At 32.9% G+C, this 16,460-nt stretch overlaps 1 protein-coding gene across 1 annotated transcript; it reads left to right on the forward strand.

Annotated features, from left to right (window-relative positions):
- Positions 1 to 1,214: 1,214 nt before the first annotated feature.
- On the forward strand, positions 1,215 to 14,294 carry LOC145638986 (uncharacterized). The gene is made up of 13 exons (XM_081690071.1): positions 1,215 to 1,566; positions 3,156 to 3,321; positions 3,450 to 3,530; positions 4,037 to 4,119; positions 4,199 to 4,314; positions 4,408 to 4,518; positions 9,620 to 9,729; positions 10,249 to 10,552; positions 10,633 to 10,710; positions 10,817 to 10,867; positions 10,976 to 11,068; positions 13,831 to 13,908; positions 13,993 to 14,294. Exons 1-13 carry the CDS (start codon positions 1,557 to 1,559, stop codon positions 14,035 to 14,037), a joined length of 1,326 nt encoding a protein of 441 aa, XP_081546197.1. The 5' UTR covers positions 1,215 to 1,556; the 3' UTR covers positions 14,038 to 14,294.
- The last annotated feature ends 2,166 nt before the right edge of the window (positions 14,295 to 16,460 follow it).

The following is a 16,460-nucleotide window of genomic DNA, read 5'->3' on the forward strand; positions in this document are numbered from 1 at the left end:
TTTCATTATTTATAGTTTTGACCATAATTTCTTTTTAAAAAGTTAAAATAAATTTTAAAAGTTGATATTTGAAAAATTTATCATGAATCTAATAAGGTTTAACTTATTAATTTATTTTGATGATATAAATTACAAAATGTAGTCAAAATTAACTTTTAAGAACGAAGGTAGTATAATTTTTGAAATAATTTTAATTACATAATTACATAAAAATATTCCGTCCAAAAAATTATACAGTATTTAAATGAAACTAAATCAATACATTGACATATTTGTACAATGTTAAATGTGGCCATGTTTGGTAAATGGCTTTTCGATGACTTTTTGGTTAGCTTTTGACTTTTGGCTTTTTTATGTGGTCAAACAGCCAAAAAATGTGTTGGATAATTGGCTTCTTAGTCAGCGAAAAAGCTGGCTTTTAAGCCAAAATGAAAAAGCTGCTTTGAGTAGCTTTTTTTGTTGGCTTTGGCTTGTTAGCCCACAAATTATCTAATAAACAGCGAACAACAAACAATTAATTTACCAAACACTTTTATAAACAATCAATTTCAAAAGCCATCATAAACGGCCAAGCATTGCAGTTGGTCAAACAAGCTAAGTGAACCCGCCAACAATCATTTGCCAAACAAGACCTGTGTCAAATATTTTGAAACGGATGGAACATATCTATATCTATATCTATACTTAGTATTTAAAAACACAAATCACACATTACTCATATGCCACATGTCACCACAAATCACTCATATGCCACATGTCACCTTCTTTATCAAAAAATAATGTTCATGTTTTTATGCATTCTGTAACTTGCAAATTTAAGTAAGGAAATTAAGTATTTCAACTACACCAAAATAAAGTCGTAGTTTTTTCATCTCCTAAAATTAAAATAAAGTAATAGTAAAAAAAAAAAAGTTGAGCTAATTAGTTCACATTATATAAATATATATATAAAGTACAATAAAACAATGCTTACTCATATAACACAAATAAGCAACACATTACAAGGAAAATATTCCAAGTAATAACCCGTGCATGGAACGGGCCAGAAGGCTAATTGATTTAAAATCCCTGCCAAATTTGCGTCCGCAAATCTACTGCGTGACAAACTGACAATATTTGATCCTTTTGCAATATTACTCTCTCTGCCCTTTTCGCATATTCCATTTCACCATCGCTAAATAAACTCTTCACAATATAATAAAATAAATAAATAAAAACCTCCATTTTAATTCCAAGTCCAGACTTCTCCGCCTCTCTTTCTTTCACACAACTTCTTCTTCTCTTTTTTCCTTCATATACCCTTAAAAATTTCTCCTTTCCTCTTTTTTATTTTTATTTTTTTATATAGATAATAATTCATAATTTTAATGGCTATTTCGTGTTCTGAAGAATCATCGTCTTTGATTTGTTCTTCAATTTTGAGTTGGTCGCATTCAATCAATTACTCGTTATTTTTAAAGTCTTCTTCTATCAATTTAGATCAGCTTTCTTGTACTTGTTTCTGACACTCTAATTCTCCCTCCGCTGCCGCCGTCGTTAGATTTTTTCCTCTTTCAATGGGAAAGCGTAAGTTTTTACTCTTAATTTGATTGATTATAATATTAGTGTAAGTTTAGATTATGTTTTGGTTTTGTGAGTTGATTTATAAGTTGTTATTCTGATTTTATTGGTTGGTGTCCAAATTCTGTTGATGTAGTTTATGGGTTTTTGAATTAATTTGCTTTAATGAATAGTGATTCCAATTTGGTGAATAAATGTTTTCTTTCTGTTGATTTAGTTTGTGGTTTTTGTGAGATTTTGAATTAATTTGCTTTAATGAATAGTGATTCCAATTTGGTGAATAAATGTTTTCTATCGGTTGTTACTTAATTTCTGATTATGTAGGATTTTAAATTCGTGAGTTTTAATCGTTGTGAATTTATAATTGGTGCTATGCTTGGGTTTATATATATATATATATATATATATATATATATATATATATATATATATATATATATATATATATATATTTTGGTGTTTAGAGAGCCACAAGGGCAGAGGTGAGAATCGATCCCAGATCTCCTGGAATCGGGAAGGGAGCTCTAACCACTTGAGCTATCCTTCACTCTCTCATATATATATATATATATATATATATACTAGTTTTGTACCCGTGCGATGTCCGGGTTGTTTATTATTGAATTTTAAGATAAATTTTTAATCTATATGTCAATTTAAAACATATAGATTAAAAATTATTACATCACAAAACGCTATCTAGTTTTGTGCCCGTGCGATGTCCGGATTGTTTATTAAATTTAAAGATATATTTTAATCTATATGTCAAATTTTAAAACATATCATTGATACAAAATTAGTTAGGAATTGACGTGTTTTTGTGACGATTTAAACTTGTAGACATGTAATGACAAATAATAATAATATTGGTGATTTTTTTTTTTGACCTTGTCTGAAATGACTTGTGACCCGACCTGATTGACAGGTCTACACACAGTAATAAAATTATATTAGATTGTGAAGTATATTATTTTAATTGATTAGAATATATTATAAACCATGGATGTGGTACATTTTGAACTAATTCCTTTGCTCCAAAAAAATATTATGACAAAAAATAAATTTATATGATAATTTATGACAGTAATAATCTATTTTTTTTTTTTAATAAAATTATAATTCAACTTGTACATATGAAATATTGGTACTTTATCAAAAATAAAACTCTAAATTAACAATTTTATCCTAAAATTCTATCCAAATTTGATTGAAAATAAAATTCTAAACTATCTTTTTTATCCTACAAATTGAATTCTATATAATTTTATCCTACGTGGCACGACACTTGGCGAAAAGTTGGAACGCTAAGTGTCGCTATCTCGTCGTCTGGCTAAAAGTTTAGCTTTATATTTTCTATCCAAATTTGATTGAAAATAAATTTCTAAATTACCTTTTTTTATCCTACAAATTGAAATTCTATATAATTCTATCCTACGTGGCACGACACTTGGCGAAAAGTTGGAACGCCAAGTGTTGCTGTCTCGTCGCCTGACTAAAAGTTTAGCTTTATATATATATATATATATATATATATATATATATATATATATATATTTTTTGGGCGTAATTTTGTTGAATTGAATTGAATTCAATAGGCAATTCAAATCGTAAGAACATAGCAGCAATGCTGGATAGCGACGATACAGATAGTGTAAGCTCGTCGTCTTCGGTCCGTTCTGATCTTGTTTCAGTTGGGGTTGGTGCGGAGGTAGAAAAGGATAGCTTATTGGATCAATCTCTTGATGCTTTATTTGAGAAAAGGTAACTCCTTGTTAAGTTAATTGAGATTTTGATTACTCTTTGTTTTGTAAATAGTTACTTATAGTGAGAATTGGGATGATCATTCACCACCTTACATTGAGCTTCTTTTTGTATTTGAATCGTTCAAGGTGTTCAACAAGGGAGAAGGCTTTGGAATCTATTATTGAAGCGTTTAGTCAAAACTTACACCATGAATTCGTGGAAAAGAAGTAAGGATTTTTTTTTTAATTAATCTCACTATGTGTATCTTAGGTCTTAAAATTTTTTATAAGTTGAAGGAAGATTGAAGTTGCTTTGCAATTAAATAATTTTTGATGTGTTTATATATGTAAGTTTGCTCCTTGTTCAATAATAGTGGAAGTATTGGGTAAGAATCAATAATTAGAGAATCTGTTGAACTTATCATAGTTGATGTTTTGGCGCCGTTATTTGATCTTAAGTTAACATCTTTGAAGGAAATGCCATTGTTGTTTGTAGTCTTTGTACTAGATTTCATTATACTACACAGGATAGCTCCCTTATCCTTATTGTTACCTTTTTTAGAACAAAATAACTGGGTGTGGTATAGTTGTCTGTCTAGTAGGATAATCTTATATTACTCTTCACTTCTGCATTGACTGCCATAGGGAACTGATGGGAGTAATGATTATCTGATGGATTCCTTATGGCTTTTGCTTGCATCTTATTTATTTATTTTATTTGTATGTATCATCAGATTTGCGACTCTGCTTCATCAGTGCCTGAATTCTATTAAAAAGGGCTCGGGGAAAGAGACAATTTTGGCGTCTCAGGCTATTGGTTAAGCCTCTCATCTTGTGGATTATTTTTAATGTTATTCAAATTAAATATGAATTGCTAAACTATATACATTGTATAGGTCTATTGGCATTGATGATGGGCCTAGGGAATAATGCACGAGAAATACTGGAGGAATCAATCCCTACAATATCTCAGGCTCTCAGGTCAAGAGCTGAATCATCAAAAGTTGCAGCGGTGAGTTTTATTATTAACTCTATACCTTGTGTGGTGCTTCATACATGTTATTTTAAAATATTGATGTTTTTCTGTTTTGATTTTGTTATGAAGTTGGTAGATTGTTTGGCTGTTATCACCTTTATTGGCGGGGAAGAGCCCGAGGAAACAGAGCGGTCAATGCAGATAATGTGGCAAGTTGTTCATCCCAAATCGAGTACTAATGTATGTCTAAATGCAAAGTTCTTTGTTTGATAGAAAAAACTTGTATTAATGTTTATTGTATATGATAGGCTGTCGTCAAGCCTACCAAAGATAAAAACCTAACTTGGTCTCTCTAACGGGTAGAAAGGGCAAGTAAGGGTCGATCCCACAAGGACTAAGGGGAGCACTAACAAGTTTCAATTTGTGATAAGCTAAGTCAAATCTTTTTGGGTTTTGGGTTATAAAGAAAAACTACAAACAATAATAAAAAGGATCTTGGGAAGGTATCCACCAATTAAGTCATTCACAAACTACAATTTAACATACCGAACATAGAAATTAGGGGATAAATTAGGGGAAGTCATCTAAGGCGCCCAACTACTCTCTCAAGCTAGAGGGATTACTTGAGTTATGAATACAACCTACTCTCGTGGTTACAAAGCATAAAACAAGTGTTAAAGCATAATCACGATGACATAAACATTCCCTTGACTGGAAATTCCTATTCTCATGGCATTTCAAGTCAATTAAGCATAAGGGAGCTAACTCAAGTTCATCTCTTGATCCTTCGTTGAGAAAGCTTAGATAAATAGTTCTAGGAATGGCCATTTACAAGAACTAACAATGAAACCACTTAAGCCCAACTAATTAACATCCCACATTAGCTAAATCAACACATGCAAACAAGTATTTGTGAATTCATCAATGGTTTCAACCATCCCAAGTAAAAGCTATGTTACTCGGACTCTTTCATTTACCTCACGTGTCCGTGTCGACACGACTCGTGTCGGACACTGACACAGACACTTGGACACTTCATTTTTAACTAAAAACAAAACTTTTTTCAAGAAAATGGGCGAGTCCGATACTTGGACACCCGTGTCTAATTAGACACTTCATCCGAGTCCAAGTAACATAGTTTGAAACCTTTACAAGGGCAAAGCTATGCTATAAGAATTTGTACATCTCCTTTGTTCCAAGTGCATCATCTAATTGCCAGCAAGACTACAATGAACACACCAGCAAGCTAACCTTTTTTATCCTTCTTTTTCTAACTACAATAAGTCAAATAACTTATTTATAGTGAAGCTTTGTTAACACCTTTCAGAAAAAATGTGTGCTTTGAGAAGTCTTAGGTATCATAGATAAGAGGTCTCAGGCTTCACCTCTTAGTTGTTCTAAATCTTCTAATTTTGAATATTCAAGATCAGATGAGTTTGACTAGTGTATTTAGGTGTGTTACTCCGACACCTCCCTTGGCCTTGGGTGTCGCGTGTCGACACGACACGACGCGCGACACGACCCCTGACACGGCTCCGGGAAAGTGTCGACTCGGGTATCGGAAAAGTGTCTGAAATAAGTGTCGGTACGGCCGTTAATTGGTAGAATTTTAGTGGTAAACTCCATTGCTTCCGGCGTGTAGCAGCTACATAATAGGGAAATAGAGAGAGAAAGAGGCAAATAAGCAAGAAAATGAAAGGTTGGGTGATAATAACAAGGTTGGTGGAAATATGAGAGTATGAGACAGCTGTTATCTAATAAAGAAAGGTGGACCGGCTGTCATATTTATGTGGTGGAGTATTTTTTTAACTTTTGACTTTTCATTCTCATCCTTTATTTTTTATTTTTTTAACTTCTCCCTTTTAACGTACTATACCTTTTTTATACTATTTTTTAAAATCTAACTACTTTATTATTATTATTATTATTAAAACTATAATAATAATAATTATTATTAAAACTATTATTATTAATTTATTATTATTATTTAAGTGTCGGATTAAATTTTTTAGACACTTTATACAGTAGCCGTATCCTAAATATTAGTCAAGACACTCCCTTGACCATGTCGAAGTGTCGACCAAAATTTAGGACTGAGGTATCGGACGCTCCGACACCTTGTCGGACACGACACTTAGAGACGAGTCTGAGTAACATTGAGTAAAAGAACTACTCACAAATCATAATAAATTGCAAAACTAAATAAATAACTAACAACTAAGAACATAAAATCAAACACTAATTTAACATAAACAAGTACTAAATCAAGAAAAGATACAAAAATAAGCAATTAAAGCAATAAAATAAGAGAGAGAGTAAGAAATTCTCATTGATAATGCAAGAAATAATTAAATCTTCAAGTCTCCTTCCTTCAATTCTTCATATTCCAAGCTTTCAACAAGTTTTTTCCACTTTCTCTCTCTAGAAATTGAGAGTTTCTCTCTCTAAAAACCTAACCTAAGCTAAAACTACACTAAGAAGATCCTCCCTTTACAAATGAAGCCAAAGAGGTATTATATAACCCCCAAGTAAAAGGACGGAGAACACGAGGAAACGACCCGTCTACAGGTCGGCACGGACGTGCCAAAGGTTGCACGGACGTCAGACCTGTTAAAATACGACCAGTAGCTACTGCTTGACCTTGCACGGACGTGCTTCATTTGGCACGGACGTGAGTGACTTGCACGGACGTGCCACTTATTGGCACGAACGTGCAACTCTTTTCTGGCGAAACAGCTTATTTTCGGAAGGTCATAACTTCTTCGTTACTCATCAGCATGTGACCAGTCGTTGGAAAGCTCTTGAGATGAACTTTAATCTCCAATTTGAATCACTTAAAAATGTTTAGTGGAACAAAAGTTATGGTCAATTGAAGTTGACCTTAGTGCAAAAATCCTTCCAAAACTTTCCAAAAGATTTTCATTTCTCTTTAAGGCACTCATCCTTCTTCCTTAATTGCTCTATCAATCAAGCTTTCCCTTCTCCTTGTTCGCTCATGCTTGATCACGTCCATATATAGTGCTAAAAATAGCTACATTACATCAAAAACACAAACAACCCGTGAAGTATGGATGGTACAAAATTTGTATAAAAATAGGATAAATAATGAACTTTGATGTTGAATAATCACAAAAACAAGGTTCAAAAGTACCCTAAAATCATACCAAATAACAAGTTATCAAATCCCCCCAAGCTAAGCTTTTGCTAGTCCTCGAGCAAAACAAACATGTCAAATCAAGGAGGATAACTTGTTAATGATCAAACCAAGAAGAGGTAATAAAGAGAAAACACAAAAACACAAATCCGCATGGTAACAACCATAAACACTTTTAGCACAAGTGAAAAGCAATTTAAACCCCTAAGTCGCCTAAGAGGACGAGTTATTATCTCGTGAGGGTTTTCATTGAGCTTAACCCACAACTCACACAAACCACAACACATCATCCAAAAAAATATGCATACAATTTCAATGTTTTTTTTCGCCCAAGTCAACTCATCGAGATATGAGACACAAGCAAGACAAGTGAGCAACTTTCAAGAATTACCAATCATACATGAGTTGGGAGTAAAGAGGAAAACTAAGCAAGGTTGCACTAGGATACTTCTTTAAACCTTTTACTAGTTCATTAGAGCACATCTAGATAATCAAAAGTTGCAACAAGCCCTCTTTCGGTTATAAAATCTCAAAATGCAAGTCCACCTCCCAAAATGCACACCCAAGCCCCTTTAACTACACTCTAACTTGGAAATTTTACACAAGAAACATCAAAATAGACAATGTGTGGGAGGCGTCCACAAGTTGACCTCTAATTAAGAAAAAGTGAAAATTTTTGAGAATTTTTGTAGGAGTTTATTTTATCTCCCTTTCTTTTTCAATTTTTTTTTTCTTTTTTTTTTTTCAACATACATTGCCCTCGCCTCTTTTAACTGTGAGCGGCTCTTTCTTTATTCAAAACATGTGGCTTATTATGACACTTATTACATATGATACAAGTAGAACCAATTCCCTAATAGAGTTTCATTTTGGGGAGGAGGGGAAGAACATCAAGGGCACAAGGGACCGCAATTCGATTCAAACATATCCTACTTTGGGCAAATTTGACAATATCCTATGCTAGACGTGCAATTGAGCATTCATTGGCTTTCATTCCATATACACTAATGCAATCAAGATTAATAAGCCTCTAAATGACCCCAACTCTAGCATACACCCTTTTAAAAGAACTTTTACTGATCACTCAAGAGTCAAGCAAGCAAATCATATAAGCATCGTCATTTGAGTCTCACCTTGGGATTTTTTTTTTCTTTAAAATTATGATAAAGAAAAGAAGAAAAAGCATGAATATCAAAATGTACAACTATGAACAAATTCAAGCATCAAACTAACAATCAACCCCCCTTCATGAAAGCGTGAAGCTACCCCCCCCCCCCCCCCCCCCAAGCTTAGACGAAGCGTTGTCCCCAATGCTTAGAAGAGATAATCAAGAGAGAGGGAGGGAAGGAACGCAATCAATCTCAACAAGTACAGCTAGTCCAACATCCATAACTACAACGTAAAACCACAACATACAATAAGATCTAGCCCCAAGCCAAACTCTTAAACAAGCAACCAATGAATGGCAAAAAAAATTATAAAATCAATAGCTTGGGAAGAGATGAATAGAGGAAGAGATATTACTCAATTTGATGCAAAATTCTTCATAAAATCTTCAAAATTTGGTAGAGTAAGTTGTGTCTTTCCAATGTAGCAAAATTAAAACTCCAAAATTCTTGTGAATTCGAGACTATAAGATGTGATTTGGAGTACAAAGATCATAGAGAGTACCTAATTGGGAATCATTTCATAAAGTTTGTTAGTTAAAATCATCATACAATTAAAATCCATGCACATCATTATTCAAAAATAAACAAATAAAAAAAAAAGGGAAGAAAATTTGCCTTTATTTTTGGTCTTTGGCTAGACCTTAGCTAGTAAATAATTTGACAAACTCCTAAGGAGCTTATCATATGTACTTGAACACATTTCATAAATTAAAACCATAAAAATAAGAAGAAAATTTAATAATAAGAAGAAAAGAATATACATTAATTTACAAAGCTTCCTAAAATAAAGGCTGATTTTTGAAATTGGCAACAAAAATCTGGAAGCTACTTATTGTAGTTTCCACCCGTTATTCTAGAGTTTTCTAAATAACAGAAAACCGGGAACAACCCTAATGATAATGAACGGGTCCTTCATTATTACTCATAACTGTTAAGACACATGAAATCCATACACAGGATTTTCAATTCTTTTGGGGAATGGGAATCGGTAATTAACAAATGCATATTTACTCTGCAGGTAGTGGCAACTAAAGCTTCACCAGCTGTCATCGCAGCAACAGTATCAGCATGGTCGTTTCTCCTCACAACAATTAATTCATGGAGTCTAAGCTTGAAGGATTGGCAGGAGTATGTAAATGCCTTTTGTTGTTTATAAGTTCTATGTAATGATGCTTATGCATTTGAACCTTGAGTAGTACCAGGTCTTGTTTATGTCCTTTATATTAAAGGGAAGGAGCTATGAGTTTATGACAATAGAGTTGCTGAATGTACTATCAGAAAAGAAATTGAAATGGCTTGATGTGTTCATGTTATATAAAATGATGGTGGTAATCTTTTTTTCAAGGTAGGAGATTGAAGGATGTTGTACAGGAGCTATGTGGTGTAGCGGGTTTAATAAACTTCTTAGCTTTTATAAATACAGTTTTAGTTTTGATTGTAAATAAATACTGAGTTATGTAGAAGGTTTATAAGAACAAGGTTAATGTGGTATTATTGTGTGGTTAATTGATTTGAAGGGTGATATAGAAGGGAGATGTAGGAAATTCAACTGCATCATGTCACACTAATTATATGGAGTCTTATATTCATTATTTAGCATACTTGAAGTAAGCTTGCGGCCTTATCTATTTAGTAAAACAAATGCAGGTACATTTCTTATTTGTCTTCTCTGTTGGATAAGGATGATCGTGCTGTACGCATTGCTGCTGGTGAAGCACTGGCTGTGACATTTGATGTTGGAGATTTTGAAAGATATTCTGGTGAAAGAAATGGTTCAAATGGAGACACGGAGAATGCTATTAAAGAAGGCTATATACACTTAAAAGGATTGAAAGGCAAAGTCCTGAATCAAATACGAGATCTTGCTTCTGAAGCTGGTGGCAAAGGAGCAGCTAAGAAAGATCTTAATAACCAAAGGAACTTATTCCGCGATCTTTTGGATTTTTTGGAGGTTCTTCTTCATTCTCAATTTTTTTCCGGTGTGTTTTGTACAATATTTACTAACGATGGCTTGGTACCTTGTTTTTTAAGGATGGTTATTCTCCTAAATCCTCAACAAAGATTGGTGGTGAGACTTTAACCACATCATCATGGTCAGAGCTTATTCAGGTTCGCCTTTCTGCTCTCAGTTTTGATATTGTATTGCTTCTGTATTTTATAATTCTTGTTTGTAACAAACTAACAATTCTTACTTTTTGTATGTGGCTCTTTGCAGTTAAACTTCCTCAAACATTTCCTTCGGGGAGGATTTGTAAAGCATATGTTGGTAGGTCTCTTCATTGTCAGTTTACCACTTTCGTTTGTGTTATATCTTGCTTTAAGTTTTTCGTATGTGCAGTTTCTATTTATACCTTATCGGTGTCCAACTTTGTAGGAAAATGGATTTTTGCATGATGTCTTTGGATTTACGCCAAAGAAAAAGATTTTGGGCAGCGAAGATCATTCAATGGATAAATTAAATGAGAAGGTTAGTTAATTACTGCCTTTTTCTGGCTGAGAATTTAATTATGCCTTTTGTGGTAATTGGCTGTGATTCAGTCAGTTGACGCTTTAGAAGAATTGAACAACTTAACTATTTTTGGAGAGATATTCCCTAAAAGCGAGACAAAAAAAAAAAAAAAAAACAAAGCTAACTTTGTAAAAAATCGGGTGTATAATAATTATTGTACATCCCGAAGATTTCTTAAAATGATCAAAAGTTACCCTTGAAATGAATAAAAGTTACCCTAAAGATTCAAATAAAAATAATTTTACGCATTATTGATAAAGAATCACATTTAAAATGACTAAACTTAAATTATTAGTGATTGAAAGTAATTTTTTTACCCTTATTAAACTTTTTTTTTGTTCTATTATATAAAAAATCATATTATGTTCAAAATTACCAAAAAAAAAAGGCAAAAAGGTACCCTAAATTGGCTTTAAGTTACCCTTTTACCGCTCGATGTACACTAATATTAGTGTAAACCGGATGCATAAAACAGAAGTTGCCGGCATCACCAATGCCCATGTGTCGCTTTCTCAATAAAAAATTTCCCGTCTAAATGCAATGATGATGTCATCCCTTTTTTTTTTTTTTATTTTTTTATTTTTATTTTTTATAGGGTTATCATATTTAACATTTTAGAAATTTTAATTTTGGAAGCATTTACATTACAACTTAAACCTATCAATTTATCATAGGAAATTAAAACTATTTTAAACAGCATATTAATAAATGACCTCCTACATTGAATTATGAATTAGACAATGTTAGAACAAATACTACATAATTTTTGATGAAAATACAAAATTTTAAAATTAAAAAATATTCATAATTCTTATTTATATTCATGTATAACATCGATTTTATTTTTAAAATGTACAAATTAAAAATATGTTTTATATAAACCGTGCATCGCACGGGTTCGAACCTAGTATATATATATATATATCTCCTAATCTGTTTCATTCACCACCTCACACTCCTCCCCCCCCCCCCCCCTCTCACCCCAATGGCCCCTCTTCCTTAATCACTGCCATCTTTCTAGATTTTTTTCTCTTCGTTCTTTCTTACCTAAGTGTACATTTGTAGACCAAGCAATGACACATACATTACTTATTGTGTTTTGACTTTTCCCACCTTATATTATCATAAACCATATTATTTGTCGATGATTTTTTTCAAGTAAAATTAATCAATTACTCGAGTATATGACTGTATATGTTGAATTAGACCCGTCCAAATTACTCGCAACTTTGGAATATTTTATATCTCACAAATAATACCCTAAAGTTGCGAGTAAGTTGGACCAGAGGTAGTATGTTGAATTAGAGGAGATCAATAGAGTCTACTCTGTATGCATTTGAAAAGATCAATTTGATTGCAAGAAAAATCTTTTCCTTTATCAAAAAATTTGCAATTACTGCTTTATGCGTATTCTCCCTCTTTCACTGGTTCTAAACTTGAATGACAAAGCTTTTGTTAAAATAAGGCAAGAAAGTAGTTGAGCTGCGGAATCCCTTAATTTTAAGTTGTTAACAACCTAGACTTGTGTCTGTCATTAATTATTGCAGCTTATCTAACCCAAACAAATTAAACTTGTTGGAAAAGTGTTGTTACACTTTTAAGGCATCATACATCATGCTTTAAATGGCTCAGTGCATGCCTTAAAAGCAAAGGTCATTCCATTTACCCAATCATAGAAAACAGAATCTGGGATACATAAAAAGAATCGGATACTTACTATGCCTTTAAACTCTTGTATCTACATTACAATACTTTACCTTTTCTCAGTAGGTTGTTTGTGGGTCGTGATTGCCTGGAAACAGAATCAACTAGCCTGTTATACATCTTATTAAACATAACTAACTAGCCTGAAGTACACCCAAATGCGACAGAATTAACTAGCTTAAAGTACAATCAATGCAATACATATTACTAGTCTAAAGTAAACCCAATGCAACAAAATTGACTAGCCTAAAGTACACCCAGTGCAACAAAATTTACTAACCTAAACTACACCCAATGCTACAAAATTAACTAGTCTAAGTACATCCAATGAAAATAGTAGGAATCAAAAGGCTGCCATATAGTTATGGCTGTAGAATCATGAGCAGCTGTTAGCTTCCAACCCCTTTCTCTTTTCACGGAATTTTGATCACCATTGCCTTGCTGTAGTGGACTTGGTAGGCTAACAGCTCGGTGAACAGGGAAGGGGAGTCAACATCCAAAATAACAAGAGATGGAAAAAATGCTCTGCTGATTCACCTATTCTACCTAATATAGCTTTAGGTGGAAATGTCTGGTTTTGACTAGTCCCAAGTACTTGGTCCTTGGCTAATAACTTATTACACACAGTGCTTTATTTTGAAGCTATAAATTAACAAAACTCGTTGATATAGGTGAAAAGAACAGATCAATAGAGCCAAATTTTTCTGTAACCTGTTTCATTTGCCTATTGAATTCACGAAACTTCATAAAATGACCACTGGAAACTACTTTTTGTACCTTTTATGTGTTTTGCTTAAGATGAACCTGGTAACTCAGCACTTGCAATTGTAACGACCAGGCTGTATAGTAATTCTTATGAAAATTAGTATCACAGTGGAGTACATGGAGGGATCACTTAAATGAGTTGAGCTATGTATGTATATTAAACATGAGAAAGTATACTAGTATTTTAGTCCTCTGGTTTAGATGCTGCAATCAGATGATTGATGTTCTCCTTACATGATTTGTTTCGACAGAGATTGTACAAGTCACCAAATTCTGCACTTGCCAAAGCACGAACACAGTATATGAATAAGCAGCGGATGATGTTACAGGTATAATATATCTTCTCAATACACTTGCTTATGATTTAAAATAGCTTAATAGCCTATTAGCTTACAAAGCCAATTATCTTTCAGGATAGAAAGACAGGTCATTTTGCTGTCGCTGCTGAGGATGAATAAATTACCCCGCAAATTTCACGTAAATAGCAGGGGGATTATTCTGGTGATCAGTTCACTCATTTGTCACCTTCATATGTAATTTTAGCATCTCATTGTGGCTTGAACCATTGAAAAATGTATTCTTGTGTTGTATTCTTAGATTCTAAATTTCTGATTTATTGGATAGAAGTGGTGGTTACTGTAAAATTTTTAATAGATCGTGTGGAATTTGGCAGAAGTTTTATTGTGTTTGAATAATACTCTAGTATTTTTGGTCTTTTGGCTAATTTACGATTGCTGTTTGCTGTATAGTTTGGTATGGTTTTGCACAACCAAAAAGTGTTGTTTTCCTTAAGGAGTACCGTAGACACCTAAAAATGTCTCTTTGACCAAAGCCTGTTGACGAAACCTCTTGTAGACACCTAAAAATGTCTCCCAAAACAAAACCCGATGATGAACAACTTTTTACTGCCATTATTGGTCAGGTTGAGTATTTAACCTTTGGAGTGCTTAAATCCATATTCAATCCCAATACATTTCATAAACCAACCCAATTCCTAACCTATTTTCCCAAATCATAACTTATTTTCCTCTTTTCGTGCATTTAAACCCAAAATAATGTAATAATTCATTTTCGTGTCCTTTTTATAAAAACGTTTAGACAAGTTTGTTTTGTTCCATAATCTGGGTTTACTAATTGAATAGTTGGAAGGGGCTTGAAAAGAGCTTTCCAACGATATATTATAAGTCTAAATCCGAGTTATAATGAATAAGCAATGGTTAAAATACTGGACTGAGTCCAAACCGAAACTAAGCCCACCTTACCTACAACCCAATGATCATGGGGAGGGTCCAAATGATTTAATCTCATTCCTAAATCAATTAGGATTAATTGGAAGCTTCTATAAGTTTCTAAGTGATCTTAATTATCCTTTTTGAAAAGATAAGATTAAAGACTTTGAAATTGAATAAAAATTTTCTTTTTGAAACTCTTAATTATATTCGAATTGATAGACGTTCAAAGATAGTCATATATTATTTTCATGCCTCATAGTTTTTATCCAAATCTTATAATGTTGTATAGCCATTGAAATTATCTTTTCAATCATATATTATAATATTAATTCCGAGCTATAACGAAAAAGATATGAATGAAATACCAATCTCTATCCAAAACTTACACCGTCCCACTATTTCGGCCATATCTTTTATTCTATAAAATATTTAATCTGATTCCAATTGGGTTAGAAAGTAGACTTCAAGATCTTTCTAACGACATATTATTTATCTTATTCCGATTTTTGGATCAAAAGATATGATAAAAACAAAAACTGCAAAACTGATGTCTATCGCAAGTGTTTTATTCCGATTCGAATTCGATTTTTTCTTGATTCTTCGACCCTCTTTTTCCTTATAAATAGAGGTCATATCTCCCCTTTTTCAATCATCAACAAGCTTGATCACTAAATCATTCTCTCTTTCTCTCTTCTACACCAAAAAATCATTATCTTCTTCCTCTTTAGCCTAAACACTAGATTTCTTATTCTTCCATAAAAATTCCCCTAATCACTCCAAGGAGTCCATATTTAATCCGAAGTTCCGTCCTTAAACCAAGGCGTGAAAGGTATAATTAACAAAGGGTTTGGACCAAATCAACTCAACTCTATATTAATTTAATTTTCATTTGATTTATATTTTTGTTGAAGTTACTAACAATTTATTCATGATGTAGCAATTTAAGGAAACATAGAATGTGAGTAATTAATCACTTAATTACTCTTATTTTTATTCTTGTTGCTAGGTTTATTTATATTTGATTTGACTAACGATATTATTGTTAGATTGCTTCCAATATTAATGTTTATTCTTATTATTATTTTTGAACACCATATTGCATGTTTAAAGAGAATATGTAATTGAAATTCACACCTAATAAGATAATTTGGACAACCGATTTAGGTTCCTTTTTATCTTATTATTAAATCAAGTGATCACCAATATTTTAGAATCATGTGTTGCATTAATATTCAACCAATTTAGCATAATAATAGTTTGGAGCAAATTGAATATTTTATTTGCATGCCTTTGTGATCACAGGAATCACTTTTCACAATAAGAATCGAGTAGAGGCCAATACGGGTGAATGTGACTCCATGACTCACTTCGTACCATCATCCCCGATCCCCCTTCCATGGTTCTGAACCATATGGAGTTAGTAATCTCATGGATTATGAATGAGGTGTAACCTTCATGGGTCAATCGTTGTTGCCTTTCGTTGTCCCTTATTCGTGGTTGCCTTAAATGATCCGTGAACGGTTTACAAGTTCCTTAAAAACTTGTTGGCGGCTCCTTACTTTGCTTTGTCCGTAATCGTAATGTCAATTCCCACTTCCTTTGATTGTCAAGCATATTCACAACATGCTTAACGTAGGCGCACTTCGAAC

The sequence above is a fragment of the Chenopodium album genome, chromosome 7 (assembly GCF_948465745.1).
Source record: "Chenopodium album chromosome 7, dcCheAlbu1.1, whole genome shotgun sequence".
Lineage (NCBI taxonomy): Eukaryota > Viridiplantae > Streptophyta > Magnoliopsida > Caryophyllales > Amaranthaceae > Chenopodium > Chenopodium album.